The sequence below is a fragment of the Macaca nemestrina genome, chromosome 17 (genome assembly GCF_043159975.1).
Source record: "Macaca nemestrina isolate mMacNem1 chromosome 17, mMacNem.hap1, whole genome shotgun sequence".
NCBI lineage: Eukaryota > Metazoa > Chordata > Mammalia > Primates > Cercopithecidae > Macaca > Macaca nemestrina.
In genome coordinates, this window is record NC_092141.1 from 3,493,596 (window position 1) to 3,507,241 (window position 13,646).

A 13,646-nucleotide genomic window follows, 5' to 3' on the forward strand; every position below is an offset into this window, starting at 1 on the left:
TAATTATAACAGCCATTTAAAATTTCTGCCTGTGAGTGTCAACATCTAGTTCATTTCAGAGTTGGACTTGCTAGATTTTCTTTTCTCTGGAGAATGTGTTGCATTTTCTTGATTCTTCATATATTAATTCTGGACTGTATCCTGGATATTACGAATACTCTGTTCTGCTGGAGATTCTCGATTAGATTATTTACCATGTGTCATTTCCCATGTTTGATAGGTAATTCTCTTGGCGAGGCTTGAACTGCAAACTTGCTTCATGGGTGGCAGCATTTGTCTCAGTTAAAATATTTTTACTTTTGCTGAATTTATGTTTTTCTTTATATATATAATATCAATATACTGTATATGTAATTGAACTTATATTTTATTGTGCTGAGACAATTATCTACTAGGAAAAAATTAGAACATACACAATAATAAGCTCTAAATATATTAAATGTTTGACTTAAAAAGAAATGTAAAAATACTAGAAAAACATCAGACACATATTTATACAGCATTTAGATGAAAAAGTTCTCTTTCCTAAGCATGACATAAAACAAGATAAAGTTCATAAAATATAAAATTAATTTGGGCAGCAGTTACTCTAAACAAAGTTAAAGACAAATGGGAAATTAGGAAATATGTTAGCAACATATATGGCAAAGAATTACCGTTTTAAAACAGAAAGTGTTTCTACCAATCATTTACAAAAAGATAAACTATCACCAAAAGGGAAACACACACACACACACACACACACACACACACAAAAGAAAAAGAAGTTTGCAAAGAAGAAATACAAATAACAAATAAATACAGTTATGTGCAGTATAATGATGTTTTGGTCAATAAAGCCTGCATATATGGCAGTGGTCAGAGCAATAGGCTATTAACAGGCTATTTCATATAGCCCAGGTGTTTACTAGACCATACCGCCTAGGTTTGTGCAAGTACACTCTTACACAGGTGGAAGCGATGTTCCCACAACCCAATCACCTAACAATGCATTTCTCAGAATGTATCCCTGTCGTTAAGTGACACATGACTGTACGTAAAAATGTATTCAACCACACCCATAATCAAAGAAATTCAAATTAAAAATAATACAATATTTCATCTAATTTTCAAATATAAAGAGATATATATATATAAAAAACATCCAATGAGGTCGAAGATGTGAAGTGACAAGCATTCACATACACTGCCAATCTGGATGTAAAATGCTGTACATTTTTTGGCAAATACAAAGACAGAATACTTATTAAACTTTAACTTTGCATTTCTATTTCCTATAGTGAACATGTTCTTATACACAAACACATAAACCATGTTCATGAACTTAGCCACTGGAAATAATTTCAGATATTCAGATAGATATATAAATATTAATCTCAGTATTATTGGCAGTTACAAAAACAGGAACTAAATTACATCAATAGGGGTGTGGTTAAATAGATTATAATTTTATATAAATGGAATATTATGCAGCCTTTAAAATGGGTAAGATAGATTTTTAGACTGACATGTAAGAATATACTATGTAACATAGACAGAGAAAAGTAAGATTACAACACAGTATGGTTTTGAATGTGTGTGTGTTTTTTTGTGTGTGTGTGTTCGTGTATGTTCATTTGTCTGGAAAGCTAAACATGAAACTATTAACAGTAGTTACTTTTAAAGATGAGATTAATGTGGGGATGGTGCAGAAGGCTGGTGATGTTCCGTACTGTTTGGACATTTACAACATGATGCATTACATGTATAATAGAATTTTTAAGTAGCAAGGAGATTTCCAGTTTGGAATATAAAAGGGGAGAAAAATTCCAAAAGAAATGGAATCTCCCAAATTGATAAAGAAGCTGTATGATCCTGGAGGGTGAACAGGGACCAGGGAATCATGTCCTTGGCCATTCTCCATGATGTTGGACCCAGTTGCTCCAGTCTACCCTAGTGACAAGGCCAAGACAGAAATCTTTCCTTGAGGCTGGAAGTAAATAGCCAGCTGGACGAAATGCCAGAGGCACCAGATCTTTGGAGATAAACAGCAGGCTCAGTTTTGCTGCAGGTGTTACGTGTAGCAAAAGAAGTGATGGTGGAAGGTGTGGTAGCTCTCTCAGGGTAAACAGATCCAGTCTTTCTATTCATTCAAACTAAGAGACTCAGAGAACATTCGCAGTGGAAGAACCTTAATATAACCTAGTGCTTTCGGTCAAGAACAGACCCAGAGGAACTAATCAACTTGTTCAAGGTCAAACGCATCGTGCATGAGAGAAGGGATGAGATGGGAACCATATCCCAGGTCTTCCCCAACAGTCTTCTTGACCCTTGAAGGAGACTCACTCTTTGTGTCCCTGCAGTTTGTCTGATGACACAGTAAGAATCAGAAAAAGACATCTTTTTCCTATGTTTACTGACACTGTCAGCCGGCATGACTCAAAAGGTAGGGAGTGTAAGTTGGGCAGTTTGTCACAAAGTTTGATGACATTTTAGATATGCAGCTGGAGAAAATACCCAGCACTCTTTTCTTCTCTGTTTTCTCATCTAGTAAACCTTCTTCCTGACATCCTAGGAGCACTTCTGTTTAGAGAAAGAGAAGACGAGTCCTTGTTGTACTTTTTTTGTACATTTAGCATAACTTAAAATATCAATCACTTCCTTCTTAGTAGAGAAGATGGACTACAACGATGGCATCAGGGCTACTGGAATTGGCTGTTGCTGGACAACACAGAATGGGAAGCCCACCTCTCTCATGTGTGACCCACTTATTTTATTTCCCCACTTTCTTCCTCTGATCTTTCAGCAGTCTCAAAGTATCTTACCCAATTCCTCCATTCTTTCACATTCCCCATTCTGTGAACCCCATCTGCTCCTCTCTAATATGGCCATGCTTCCCTTTCAACCCCTCCACTTGCAATTCTCTCCCATTCTCCCTACTCCTCATCTTTCCACTTCCTTTTCCCACCAACTCTCCTCCTCCAACCTTGTTTTGCTTCCCTCTTTTGTGTCTGTTCTGTTTCTCTCTATCTTACTGCGTCTGTTCAATCCCTTACCCCCATAAAATATTATGGAGAAGCCAAGTCACAGGTGCCAGTCAAAGGAAAGTTTTAGGGAGGGGCATTGGGAACCAGCAGTGGCACAGGAGAGTTGCCAGGGGTGGGCAATGAGTCCTAAATGCGAGGCTAGAAAGAAGACACAGCGAGATCACGGCTGGTTTAACATCCAGCACGTTGAGATAATGCTCTGGGTCAGAGGCACACTCCCCTACTGAGAAGGGACATTCAGGGCGACTCCTCACCATACGACTTGCATTTATAGTTATGGATTATCTCAGCAAGGAGGTTTGCAGACTAAGAGTAAGAGTTTTGGAGAAATTTTCATATTGAGGAGTCTTGGGTTTTTTGAAATACATAAATAATGCTTAGATTATAAATTCTTATCTTTTCTAGATTATAAATTATCTTCTCAAAAAATTTGAAACACATGGGGAAAAAAAGGAGCAAAATTCATTTTTGTATCATAAGATATACAACACGTATTAATGGAGTTTTAGCGTTTAGAAACAAGTCTGCGAGCTGCACGCAGGCATCAGGTGCTCCAGAATTACTAGAGAATACGTAACCATACAGCTTCCCCTCTGTCCCCTGTCTATGCTATGGGGTCCTTGTTTAAAGGGAATAGAAAGAGCTACTTTTTTGTTTTTGTTTCTTTTTGTTTTATTTTTGCTTATAGAGTTCTGATGGGAGAAATCAAACAATCCTCATCTCTAGACCTATGTTTTATAAACAGACCAAGCATACCTGAACTTGAGGGAAAAATATGACTTCTCGGGGGGAGTTTTCTGGTGTACTTCTGGCAACTCGGGCTATAACCAACCAAAGAGTCGTTCCCTCTGGGACATGAACCGCGAGCATTCACAGCTTCCTAGGTTTCACCTCTAGCCAGCAAGGAGAGAACACAGTGCCTGAAGTTGAATTTGTCTAAGGGGCTGGTTTGGCAGATCCTATACACTCATTGCCTATAACTGGACAGGGCTGCTTTAAGAAATGAAAACTATTATTCCCTACAAAAAGTCCTTCTTATGCCCATGGAAACAGAAACAAGTCTGAACCATTTTTTCCTTGTTTCTGGCTCTAGAAGATTTTTCCGTTAGTACAAAAGATGCAGGGAGAAAAGGTCAATTGAGACCTCCCCAAGCCAGTAACCGCCTCCCCGTGAGCATCCTCCAGAGGGCGCTCTGCACATCAGGGTTTCTGAGGCTGTAGATGATGGGGTTCAGCATGGGATTGATGACAGTGTTGAAAATTCCAACAGCTTTATCCTTGTCTGAAAGCTTGGTTGAACCTAGTCGCATATAGTTAAAGATACCTGAACCATAGAATATGACCACCACAGTGAGGTGGGAGCCACACGTGGAGAAGGCTTTCTTCCTGCCCTCTGCAGAGCAAATTCGCAGGACTGCAGCAGCCACGTGGATATAGGAGATGACAATGAGAGCCATGGGGGTGCCTGCCATTATAAAACCCACAGCAAAAAGCAGCAGCTCATTGAGTTGGGTGCTGGAGCAGGAGAGTTGGAAGAGCTGTGGGAGGTCACAGTAGAAGTGATTGATCACATTGGGGCCACAGAAGTTGAGCGTGGACATGGCCACAGTGTGGGTCAGTGCATTGGTGAAGGCACAAGCCCAGGATGCAGCCACCAACATCCTCTGGACTGTCTGACTCATGCGGGTGCTGTAGGTGAGGGGCCGGCAGATGGCCAGGAATCGGTCATACGCCATGGCGGTCAGCAGGAAGCAGTCCACTCCAACGAACAGATGGAAGAAGAAGAGTTGGGTAAGGCAGGCCCCATAGGGAACTGCATGCTTGTGGGACAGAAGACGACTCAATACTGAGGGAACAGTGACGCTGATGCACCCAACATCCAGCACTGATAGGTTCCCCAGGAAGAAGTACATGGGGGTGTGGAGTTTGGGCTCCACCAAGATGGCTGCCAGGATGCTGAGGTTGCCTCCGACCGTGACCAGGTAGGCAAAGAGGAAGAGCACAAAGACCACTGGCTGCAGCCCTGGCGCCTCCACCAGGCCCAGCAGGATGAACTCAGCAATGGCTGTTCCATTGGCCCCAGATTCTGGCTGCATGAGTTCCTGCAAAGAAACATCCAAGGAGGAAAATCATCACTCCTCCCAATAATTTATTTATTCAGAAAAAAGAAACAGACCTCCTTCGACTTGCCCAGCCCTCTGCCACATTCCCTCTGTACAAGTAAGGAATTTTGTGCTCCTCAGGCCACACTACACTTGTTTACTCTTTCACTACATTCACCTTTATTTGCAGGTGTAAGCACAGGTAACATTACCACTCTGGACCTCCCTCCTCCAACCGACCCCCCAGCTGCAAGAACCTATTTGTAAAGATTATGCAAGACAAACCCTTGGGAAAAATAAGCAAAAAGTGTACTTCTGGTTTGAACACGGCCGAGTAAATCCAAAACGTTCTCTTCTCAGAATTTCTCTCTTTCCAAAACAAGCAGAAAAAGAAACATACAGATTCTATCTTCAAAGAAACTAGTAAATGTCCACAACCCCAATCCATAAACTAGATTGGATGGATTCAAGAACAGTAAAGATCAAATAGGAGAGTGACAAGAAGCAGAGAGAGGAAATCCATGACTGTAGAAGAGTTAAACGAGTATAATTCTCTTTAAAAAAAAAAAAAAAAGTTGGGTGGAGGGAGGCAATCAATAAAAAACAAAACCAAAGCTCTTGTTTGCAATAATGGGTATACAGTGTAAAGTATGGCACCATAATCCTCTGTGATCCTGAACTGAACTCAAGAAGCAGAGAAAAGGCTAAATGGAGACTTAAGTACACAGGCTATAGACAAAGCATAAAACTGGAGGCAAAAGATAGAAAAAAATACATCAGTTCTCACAGTTGTAGTTACCTGTCTGTATTCATTACATACAAGTAAAAGCTAAAATAATTTACCCCCAATTCTGAATCACCAGGTAGGTTACTGCTAGTCTGAATCATGTCTTAGCCTTGCAAGATACAAGCATCTTGTGAATATATAGTTTGGCAAAAACTCATTTCATTTAAGGATTAAAACAAACTTGCATAGCATATAAACAAGGATTTTACCAGAAAAAAGAGGTAAAGAAACAAGAAAGACAAATGGATGATAAAATTCACTCCATCAAAGAATGTTGCCATTGAACATATGAAAATTGTTACCTACCAAAGACATGGAACCAACCCAAATGCCCATCAATGACAGACTGGATAAAGAAAATGTGGTACATGTACACCATGGAATACTATGCAACCATGAAAAAGAATGAGATCATGTCTTTTGCAGGGACATGGATGAAGCTGGACGCCATTATCCTCAGCAAACTAATGCAGGAACAGGAAACCAAACACTGCATGTTCTCACTTATAAGTGGGAGCTGAACAATGAGAATACATGCACACAGGGAGGGAAACAACACACACTGGGGCCTGTCACAGGAGGTGGCCAGGGGGGAGAGCATTAGGGAAAAGAGCTAATGCATTCTGGGCTTAATACCTAGGTGATGGGTTGATAGGTGCAGCAAACCACCATGGCACATGTTTACCTATGTAACAAAGCTGCATGTCCTGCACACGTACCCTGGAACTTAAAACAATAAAATAATAATAAAAAAGAAAAATGTTACCAAACACTTCAGCCTCTCCAAAAATTAAAAAAAAAAAAAAAAAAAAAAAAAAAAAAAAAAAACTTAAGGAGGCATTTTCCGATATAAAATAAGAAAACAGAGTAAAAATATAAGAGCTGAGGGAAGAGATTTCAAGAAAGATAAGAAATACGAGCTGGAAGAAGAAAGAAAAGATGTTAAAGAAATGTAAAATCACTACACCAAAAAAATATATATATTAGAACAATACAATGAAAAAAAATTAGACAGATGCAGGAACAGTATTTTAAAAGATGACAAGATTAAATGAGAAAAGAGAGAAAATGACAGATATGAGAAGAGACAAAGGAGATCCAATCTATGTACAATAGAATCACCAAAGGAGGAAATCAAAAAAGCGAAAAAGAACAATTATTTAAAACTCAATTTTAATTAAAAAATTACAGAAACACTTGAATTTACAATTCAAAAGTGCACACCTTGTCCCAGGAAACAGTCATACAGAATGCCAGCACTGTTACATACCACTGGAATATCACTGAATATCAATGATTAAAAAAATGAATAGCCTAGTCAAAAACAAACAAAATCCAGTCAATTCTAAAGGAAAAAATTAAGATGGTATATCATTTCTCCAAAGTAGCAGTCAAAGCTGGAATGTAATGAAAAACATGCCTGCAGCCTCTGGGGAAAGAAAATATGATCCAAAATTGTTAAAACTATCTAGACCATTATTCACATATAATATTCATATATAAAGTCAAGTTGACAATCTGAGAATTCAAGGAAAGTTACAAACATTAGCCATTGTTGAAAAAAGCAGACTTTAGAGTTTTGTTTTGTTTTTTAACAGAAGCTTTTTTAAGAAACAGACTTCAGTCAACAAAAAGAAAAATGGGAACTCTGCAGTCTATAAACTGATGGTTAATCTTAAATGTATTTAACTATAGGTCTAAGACTAAAACATTTGTGGAAATTATAAGTATGAAATAAAATGTAAATGTTTTTAAAATCTCAAAAAGTAAAATGTTTATAATTAGCAAGAAAGGAGACAGGAGGAAGTATGTGTTGACTTCCTCATCTTCTATAGCTGAATGTTAAAAGATATTATTTAAACCTGATAAATTACATAATAAACGTATAAGTACTCAAACCAGTATAAAACAAAGATTAATATAACATAATCAAATAAATTACATGGTATAGGAGAAGGGGAAAAGGGAAAAGAAACAGGAATACACTAATTTCATTGTGCTTATACCAGGGAATTAGTAGACACTGACTAGAAACAGAGTGTTAGAACTCTACACAAAGTTACAGTTATAAAAGTAACCCTAGAAAAAAATCTTCTAAAACATGAGAGGAAGCATGCATACAAAACAAAGACAAATGTAGCCCTTACAGTGAATGGGTATTTCAAAACAATAAAAGCAAACTGTATAGCCTAAAATAATAGAATAAAATTAATACCAAACACACTTATAATGATAAAGTCAAGTGGGCCAAGCTCATCTAGTAAAAGAAAATAATTTCAGGTTGGATCTAAAAAATTTAACTGTACGCTGATGCCAAAATATATAACCAAAACAAAGTTAATTAGAAAGGGTGAAAGGTAAAGGAATACCAGCCAGATGTAAACAAAAATAAAGCAGGGATCATAATCTTAATATAAAATATGTTTGAATTAAAAATGTCAGTAAATGAGGAAAAGAAGAGCATTTTATAAGGGGTGCAAGAAGATGTAATAGGTACGAAAACGAATGTCTCAAGTATATAGCATTGATACGTAAAGCAAAAAGCACAGGATGTTCAAAGAGAAATAGTCAGAAACAGGTTAACAGTGGATTTCAGTGACTTTCCAGTCCATATAAATTTAAGTTGGCAGAATAAAGTAAGGCGATAAAAAACCTCAATATTTTTCAAGGGGTAGAACCAATTGACATTGCACACCTTCCTTAAGTGCCAATGAAACATTCACTGCCCAGAAAGAGCATATGTAAAACCAGAAATTCAGCAAACTTCAAAAGAACAAATAATAGAAACAATAATATATGATCAGATCCCAACTGAAAGAAACATGATTTTAAAAATAAAATCCAATCTGTCCTTGATGGACATTTGGGTTGGTTCCAAGTCTTTGCTATTGTGAATAGTGCCACAATAAACATATGTGTGCATGTGTCTTTATAGCAGCATGATTTATAATCCTTTGGGTATACACCCCGTAATGGGATCACTGGGACAAATGGTATTTCTAGTTCTAGATCCTTAAGGAATCGCCACACTGTCTTCCACAATGGTTGAACTAGTTTACAGTCCCACCAACAGTGTAAAAGTATTCCTATTTCTCCACATCCTCTCCAGCACCTGTTGTTTCCTGACTTTTTTTTTTTTTTTTTTTTTTTTGAGATGGAGTCTCGCTCTGTCGCCCAGGCTGGAGTGCAGTGGCCGGATCTCAGCTCACTGCAAGCGCCGCCTCCCGGGTCTATGCCATTCTCCTGCCTCAGCCTCCCGAGTAGCTGGGACTACAGGTGCCCACCACCTCTCCCGGCTAGTTTTTTGTATTTTTTTAGTAGAGACAGGGTTTCACCGTGTTAGCCAGGCTGGTCTCGATCTCCTGACCTCGTGATCCGCCCGTCTCGGCCTCCCAAAGTGTTGGGATTACAGGTTTGAGCCACGGCACCCAGCCTGTTTCCTGACTTTTTAATGATCGCCATTCTAACTGGTGTGAGATGGTATCTTATTGTGGTTCTGATTTGCATTTCTCTGATGGCTAGTGATGATGAGCTTTTTTTCATGTGTCTGTTGGCTGCACAAAAGTCTTCTTTTGATAAGTGTCTGTTCATATCCTTTGCCCACTTTTTGGTGGGGTTGTTTTTTTCTTGTAACGTTTGGTTAAGAAAATGCAGCACATATACACCATGGAATACTATGCAGCCATAAAAAAGGATGAGTTCGTGTCCTTTGTAGGGACATGGATGCAGCTGGAAACCATCATTCTCAGCAAACTATCGCAAGAACAGAAAACCAAACATCACATGTTCTCACTCATAGGTGGGAACTGAACAATGAGAACACTTGGACACAGGAAGGGGAACATCACACACTGGGGCCTGTTGTGGGTGGGGGGAGGGGGGAGGGATAGCATTAGGAGATTTACCTAATAGAAATGATGAGTTAATGGGTGCAGCACACCAACATGGCACATGTATACATATGGAACAAACCTGCACGTTGTGCACATGTACCCTATAACATAAAGTATAATAAATTAAAAAATAAATAAATAAAATAAAATCCAATATTTAAAGATATCCTTAAGAAACAGTTGGACCAAACAGAGAACGAAAACAAAAACTAAAGAATATCTGAAGGAGAAGAAAAAGGAGATAATTTCAGCACATTTTAAAAAATGGATTAAATCAGTGTTCAGAAAAGAATTCACAGCCTTAAATGAGTATACCAACAACAAAAAAAGAATTAAAGGATCCAATCGAGACATTAGAAAAGGAACCATAAGAAAAGCAATAATAAAAGCAAAATTTGAGTAGAAATACAGAGATAATAAACAAGTTCAAGAAATCTTTTATGGGTAGGAAAAGGGGTATATAAACTTGTTAAATTTGTATTAATTCAATCAATAAAAAGAAAGGAAATACAACTGTATAAAACAATAATTTATAAAGGAAAATCACAGTTACATTAAAAGATTAAAAACTACTTACAAAGTCAATTTACCCCAATATATATTTTTTGAAAAATTGGACATAATTGGTAAAATATGATTAAAAAGTCACGTGAAAACTTGCTCAAGCTGAAAAAACTGAAACAAGCTAATTACTATGGGAAAAAGCTACAGAGAAAGTTGTTCAAAAAGGGACTCCATTCCATTACACGACCACCAACATTCCCCCATCCCCACCAAAAAGTGGAAAAATTGTGTTAAAATTTCAAGGAATCAATTTTTCCAATGTTACTTGACTGTACTGGGATACTGAAGAAGGAAAGCTTTTCAAATTACGTTTATAGAAGGGGCATAACATCTATTCCCCAAATCAACAAAAACAGTACCCCTAAAAAAGGAATAAAAAGGCCGGGTGCAGTGGCTCACGCCTGTAATCCCAGCACTCAGGGAGGCTGAGGCAGGCAGATAATGAGGTCAGGAGTTCGAGACCAGCCTGGCCAACATAGTGAAACCCCATCTCTACTAAAACTACAAAAATTAGCCGAGCATGGTTGCGGGCGCCTGTGTTCCCAGTTACTTGGGAGGCTAAGGCAGGAGAATCGCTTGAACTCGGGAGGCAGAGGTTGCAGCGAGCCGAGATCATGCCACTACACTCTAGCCCAGAGACAGTGCGAGGCTCCGGCTCAAAAACAAAAAAAAAGGAATAACAAGAGAAAATAAAGAATATTGGTCAATCTTATTTATTAATATTAATGCAAAATACTGAATGAAATATTAGGGCACAGTAGCTGGAAATTACGAGACAAAAATCATTCACCATCACCAGTTGGGTTTATTCCAGGAATGCAAAGATATCTTAAAATTATTTAAAATGTTAGTACATTTAATTACATTAATAGATGAAAAGAAAAAACATTATTCTCTCTGTAGATTTAAAAAGGTGTTGGATAAAACATTTATCCATTATTTATGTTTTAACTTATTTAAAAATAGAAATAAATGGAGATGTACTTAACATGAATCATAGAGCTATAGAGCAACTTCAACTTCAAAGGCACTATAACAACTTTTGGAAAACATAAGAAGTATTCCTGTTAGTGACAAGAGAAAGAAAAATCTAATTACTTCTGTTATTTAATATATTTCAGGAAATATTGGCCAAGGCAATTATACAATAAAAGGAAATCTGGGATATAAAAATTGGAAAGGAAGATGCAAATTATAATTATTTTCAAATAATATGATTGTATACTTGGAAAACCAAGAATCAGATGAGAAAAACTATTACAATCAGTAAAACAGCTCAGCAAGGCTGCTGGATTAAAAATTAATGTACAGATGTCAATAGCTTATGTACATAAAAACAAGAATGCTTTAAAAAATCAGAAGATAAAATGGAATAAAAAATGCTTACAATAATAACAGAGATAAACTTCCCAGGGAATAAAAAATGCTTACAATAATAACAGAAATAAACTTCCCAGAGATTAAGCTTAACAAAGAATGTGAAACAACTTCATAAAGAAAACTTTAATATACGCCAAAAAATACAAAATAAGATTTGAGTAGGTGGAAAAAAACATGTCATACTCTTAGACTGGAAGATTCTGTAACAGTAGGATGTCATTTATCCCTAAAGAATCAACAAATTATAGCAATTTCCAATAAAAAATGCCAATAGAATATTTTAAAAATAAATATTTTGCTGGTTCGAAAGTCTGTATAGAAAAACAAGCAAGAGTTGTGGGAAAATTAGTGAAGAGGGACTATGTCTTCCAGCATTTTTTTTTTTTTTTTTTTGAGACAGAGTCTTACTCTGTCACCCAGGCTGGGATGCAGCGGTGCCATCTCAACTTATTGCAGCCTCCACCTCCCGAGTTCAACTGATTCTCCTGTCTCAGCCTCCCGAGTAGCTGGGATTACAGGCATGCACCACCACACCTGGCTAATTTTGTATTTTAGTAGAGACGGGGTTTCACCATGTTGGTCAGGCTGGTCTCGAACTCCTGACCTCGGTGATCCACCTGCCTCAGCCTCCCAAAGTGCTGGGATGACAGGCATGAGCCACTGTGCCCGGCCCCAACTTTTAAAACATATTATAAAGCCCCAGCAATGTGAACACTTTGATACTGGCTCAAGACCAGCAAGCCAGAACAATGGAATGAATGAAAAGTCCAGGAACAGGCCTAAAATAATACAGGAGCCTAGTACATCATATAAGTAGCACCTTACATGAATGGGAGATGTATTATTCAATAAATGCTATTGGGGTAATCTCGCTATCCGGAAAAGGTAAATTGTACTCATGCCTCATATATTCTGCAAAAATAAATTCTAAATAGATCAAAGATTTAAATGTAAAAATTAAAGCATAAAGTTATTAGAAAAGAAATGAAGAATTTTAATAACGCAAGAATGACTAAGAATATAGCAAATACACATAAAACATCAAAATTGATTAATCTAATTTAAAATTCCGGCAGTTAATCTAAGCTGGAACTATATTTCCCAAATCCCATTCCCTATGAAGTTCCAGGTTAGGCTTGGCCACCGAGGGAATGTGCATGATAACTGTAAGGAATAAGGAAAGCTGTTATGCTCTCTGCAGGGTTCCAGTCTATCCCTGCTTTTTCTTGCTGTTTAGAGCTCCCCCTCCTGACTGCCATGCTGCTCAACAACAGCAACCGGATGCTTTGCTGTAAACTCACAGAAATGGTAGCCACGAAGAGCCAATAACTAACCTTCAGCTTTCCACATCCGCCGCCTTCGCCATTGCACCAGCTGGACTTACCTGCCTTCCTGGGAGCTCCACCTCCTGCACCCGCACCAGAGCTGGTTAGTGATTTTTCTCCGCTGCTTTTCAGATTGTTATTTTCCCAACTCCTTTTGCTTCAAAAGTAGTTTAAAGTTTAATTCCTACAGTAAATTTCAAAATGTTGTGTTGCTTTTTCTTGGAATTCCAGTTAATATACGTAATTGATATAAGCATAATCAAAAGACAACAAACTCGGAAAAAAATAGTTGCAACTGACACCAGAGACAATGGACCCATATTCCTAATATGTAAACAGCTACCTGTCATATATATAAAGACCAACAACTCAATAGAAAAGTGGTAGAATGATTCAACATTTCACAGATAAAATATACAAATATCTCTTAAAACAAGAAAAGAAGATCAAATTCACTAGAGGAATGCAAATCAAACTATAATACAATACCATTTTCTCCTATCAGATTGAAAAAGACCAAATGCTTTCTGATAAGTAAGGTTTAACTCTGCAGGCTGGCCTTCCGCAAG

At 37.7% G+C, this 13,646-nt stretch overlaps 1 protein-coding gene across 1 annotated transcript in view; it reads right to left on the reverse strand.

Annotated features, from left to right (window-relative positions):
- Positions 1-391: 391 nt before the first annotated feature.
- LOC105471866 (olfactory receptor 3A1) overlaps positions 392-13,646 on the reverse strand; it is a 48,602-nt gene continuing 35,347 nt past the window's right edge. Inside the window, exon 2 of the mRNA XM_011724658.2 lies at positions 392-5,128. Coding sequence (XP_011722960.2) covers positions 4,160-5,122 — 963 coding nt within the window. The 5' untranslated portion in view covers positions 5,123-5,128 and the 3' untranslated portion in view covers positions 392-4,159. The remainder of the gene's footprint in view (positions 5,129-13,646) is intronic.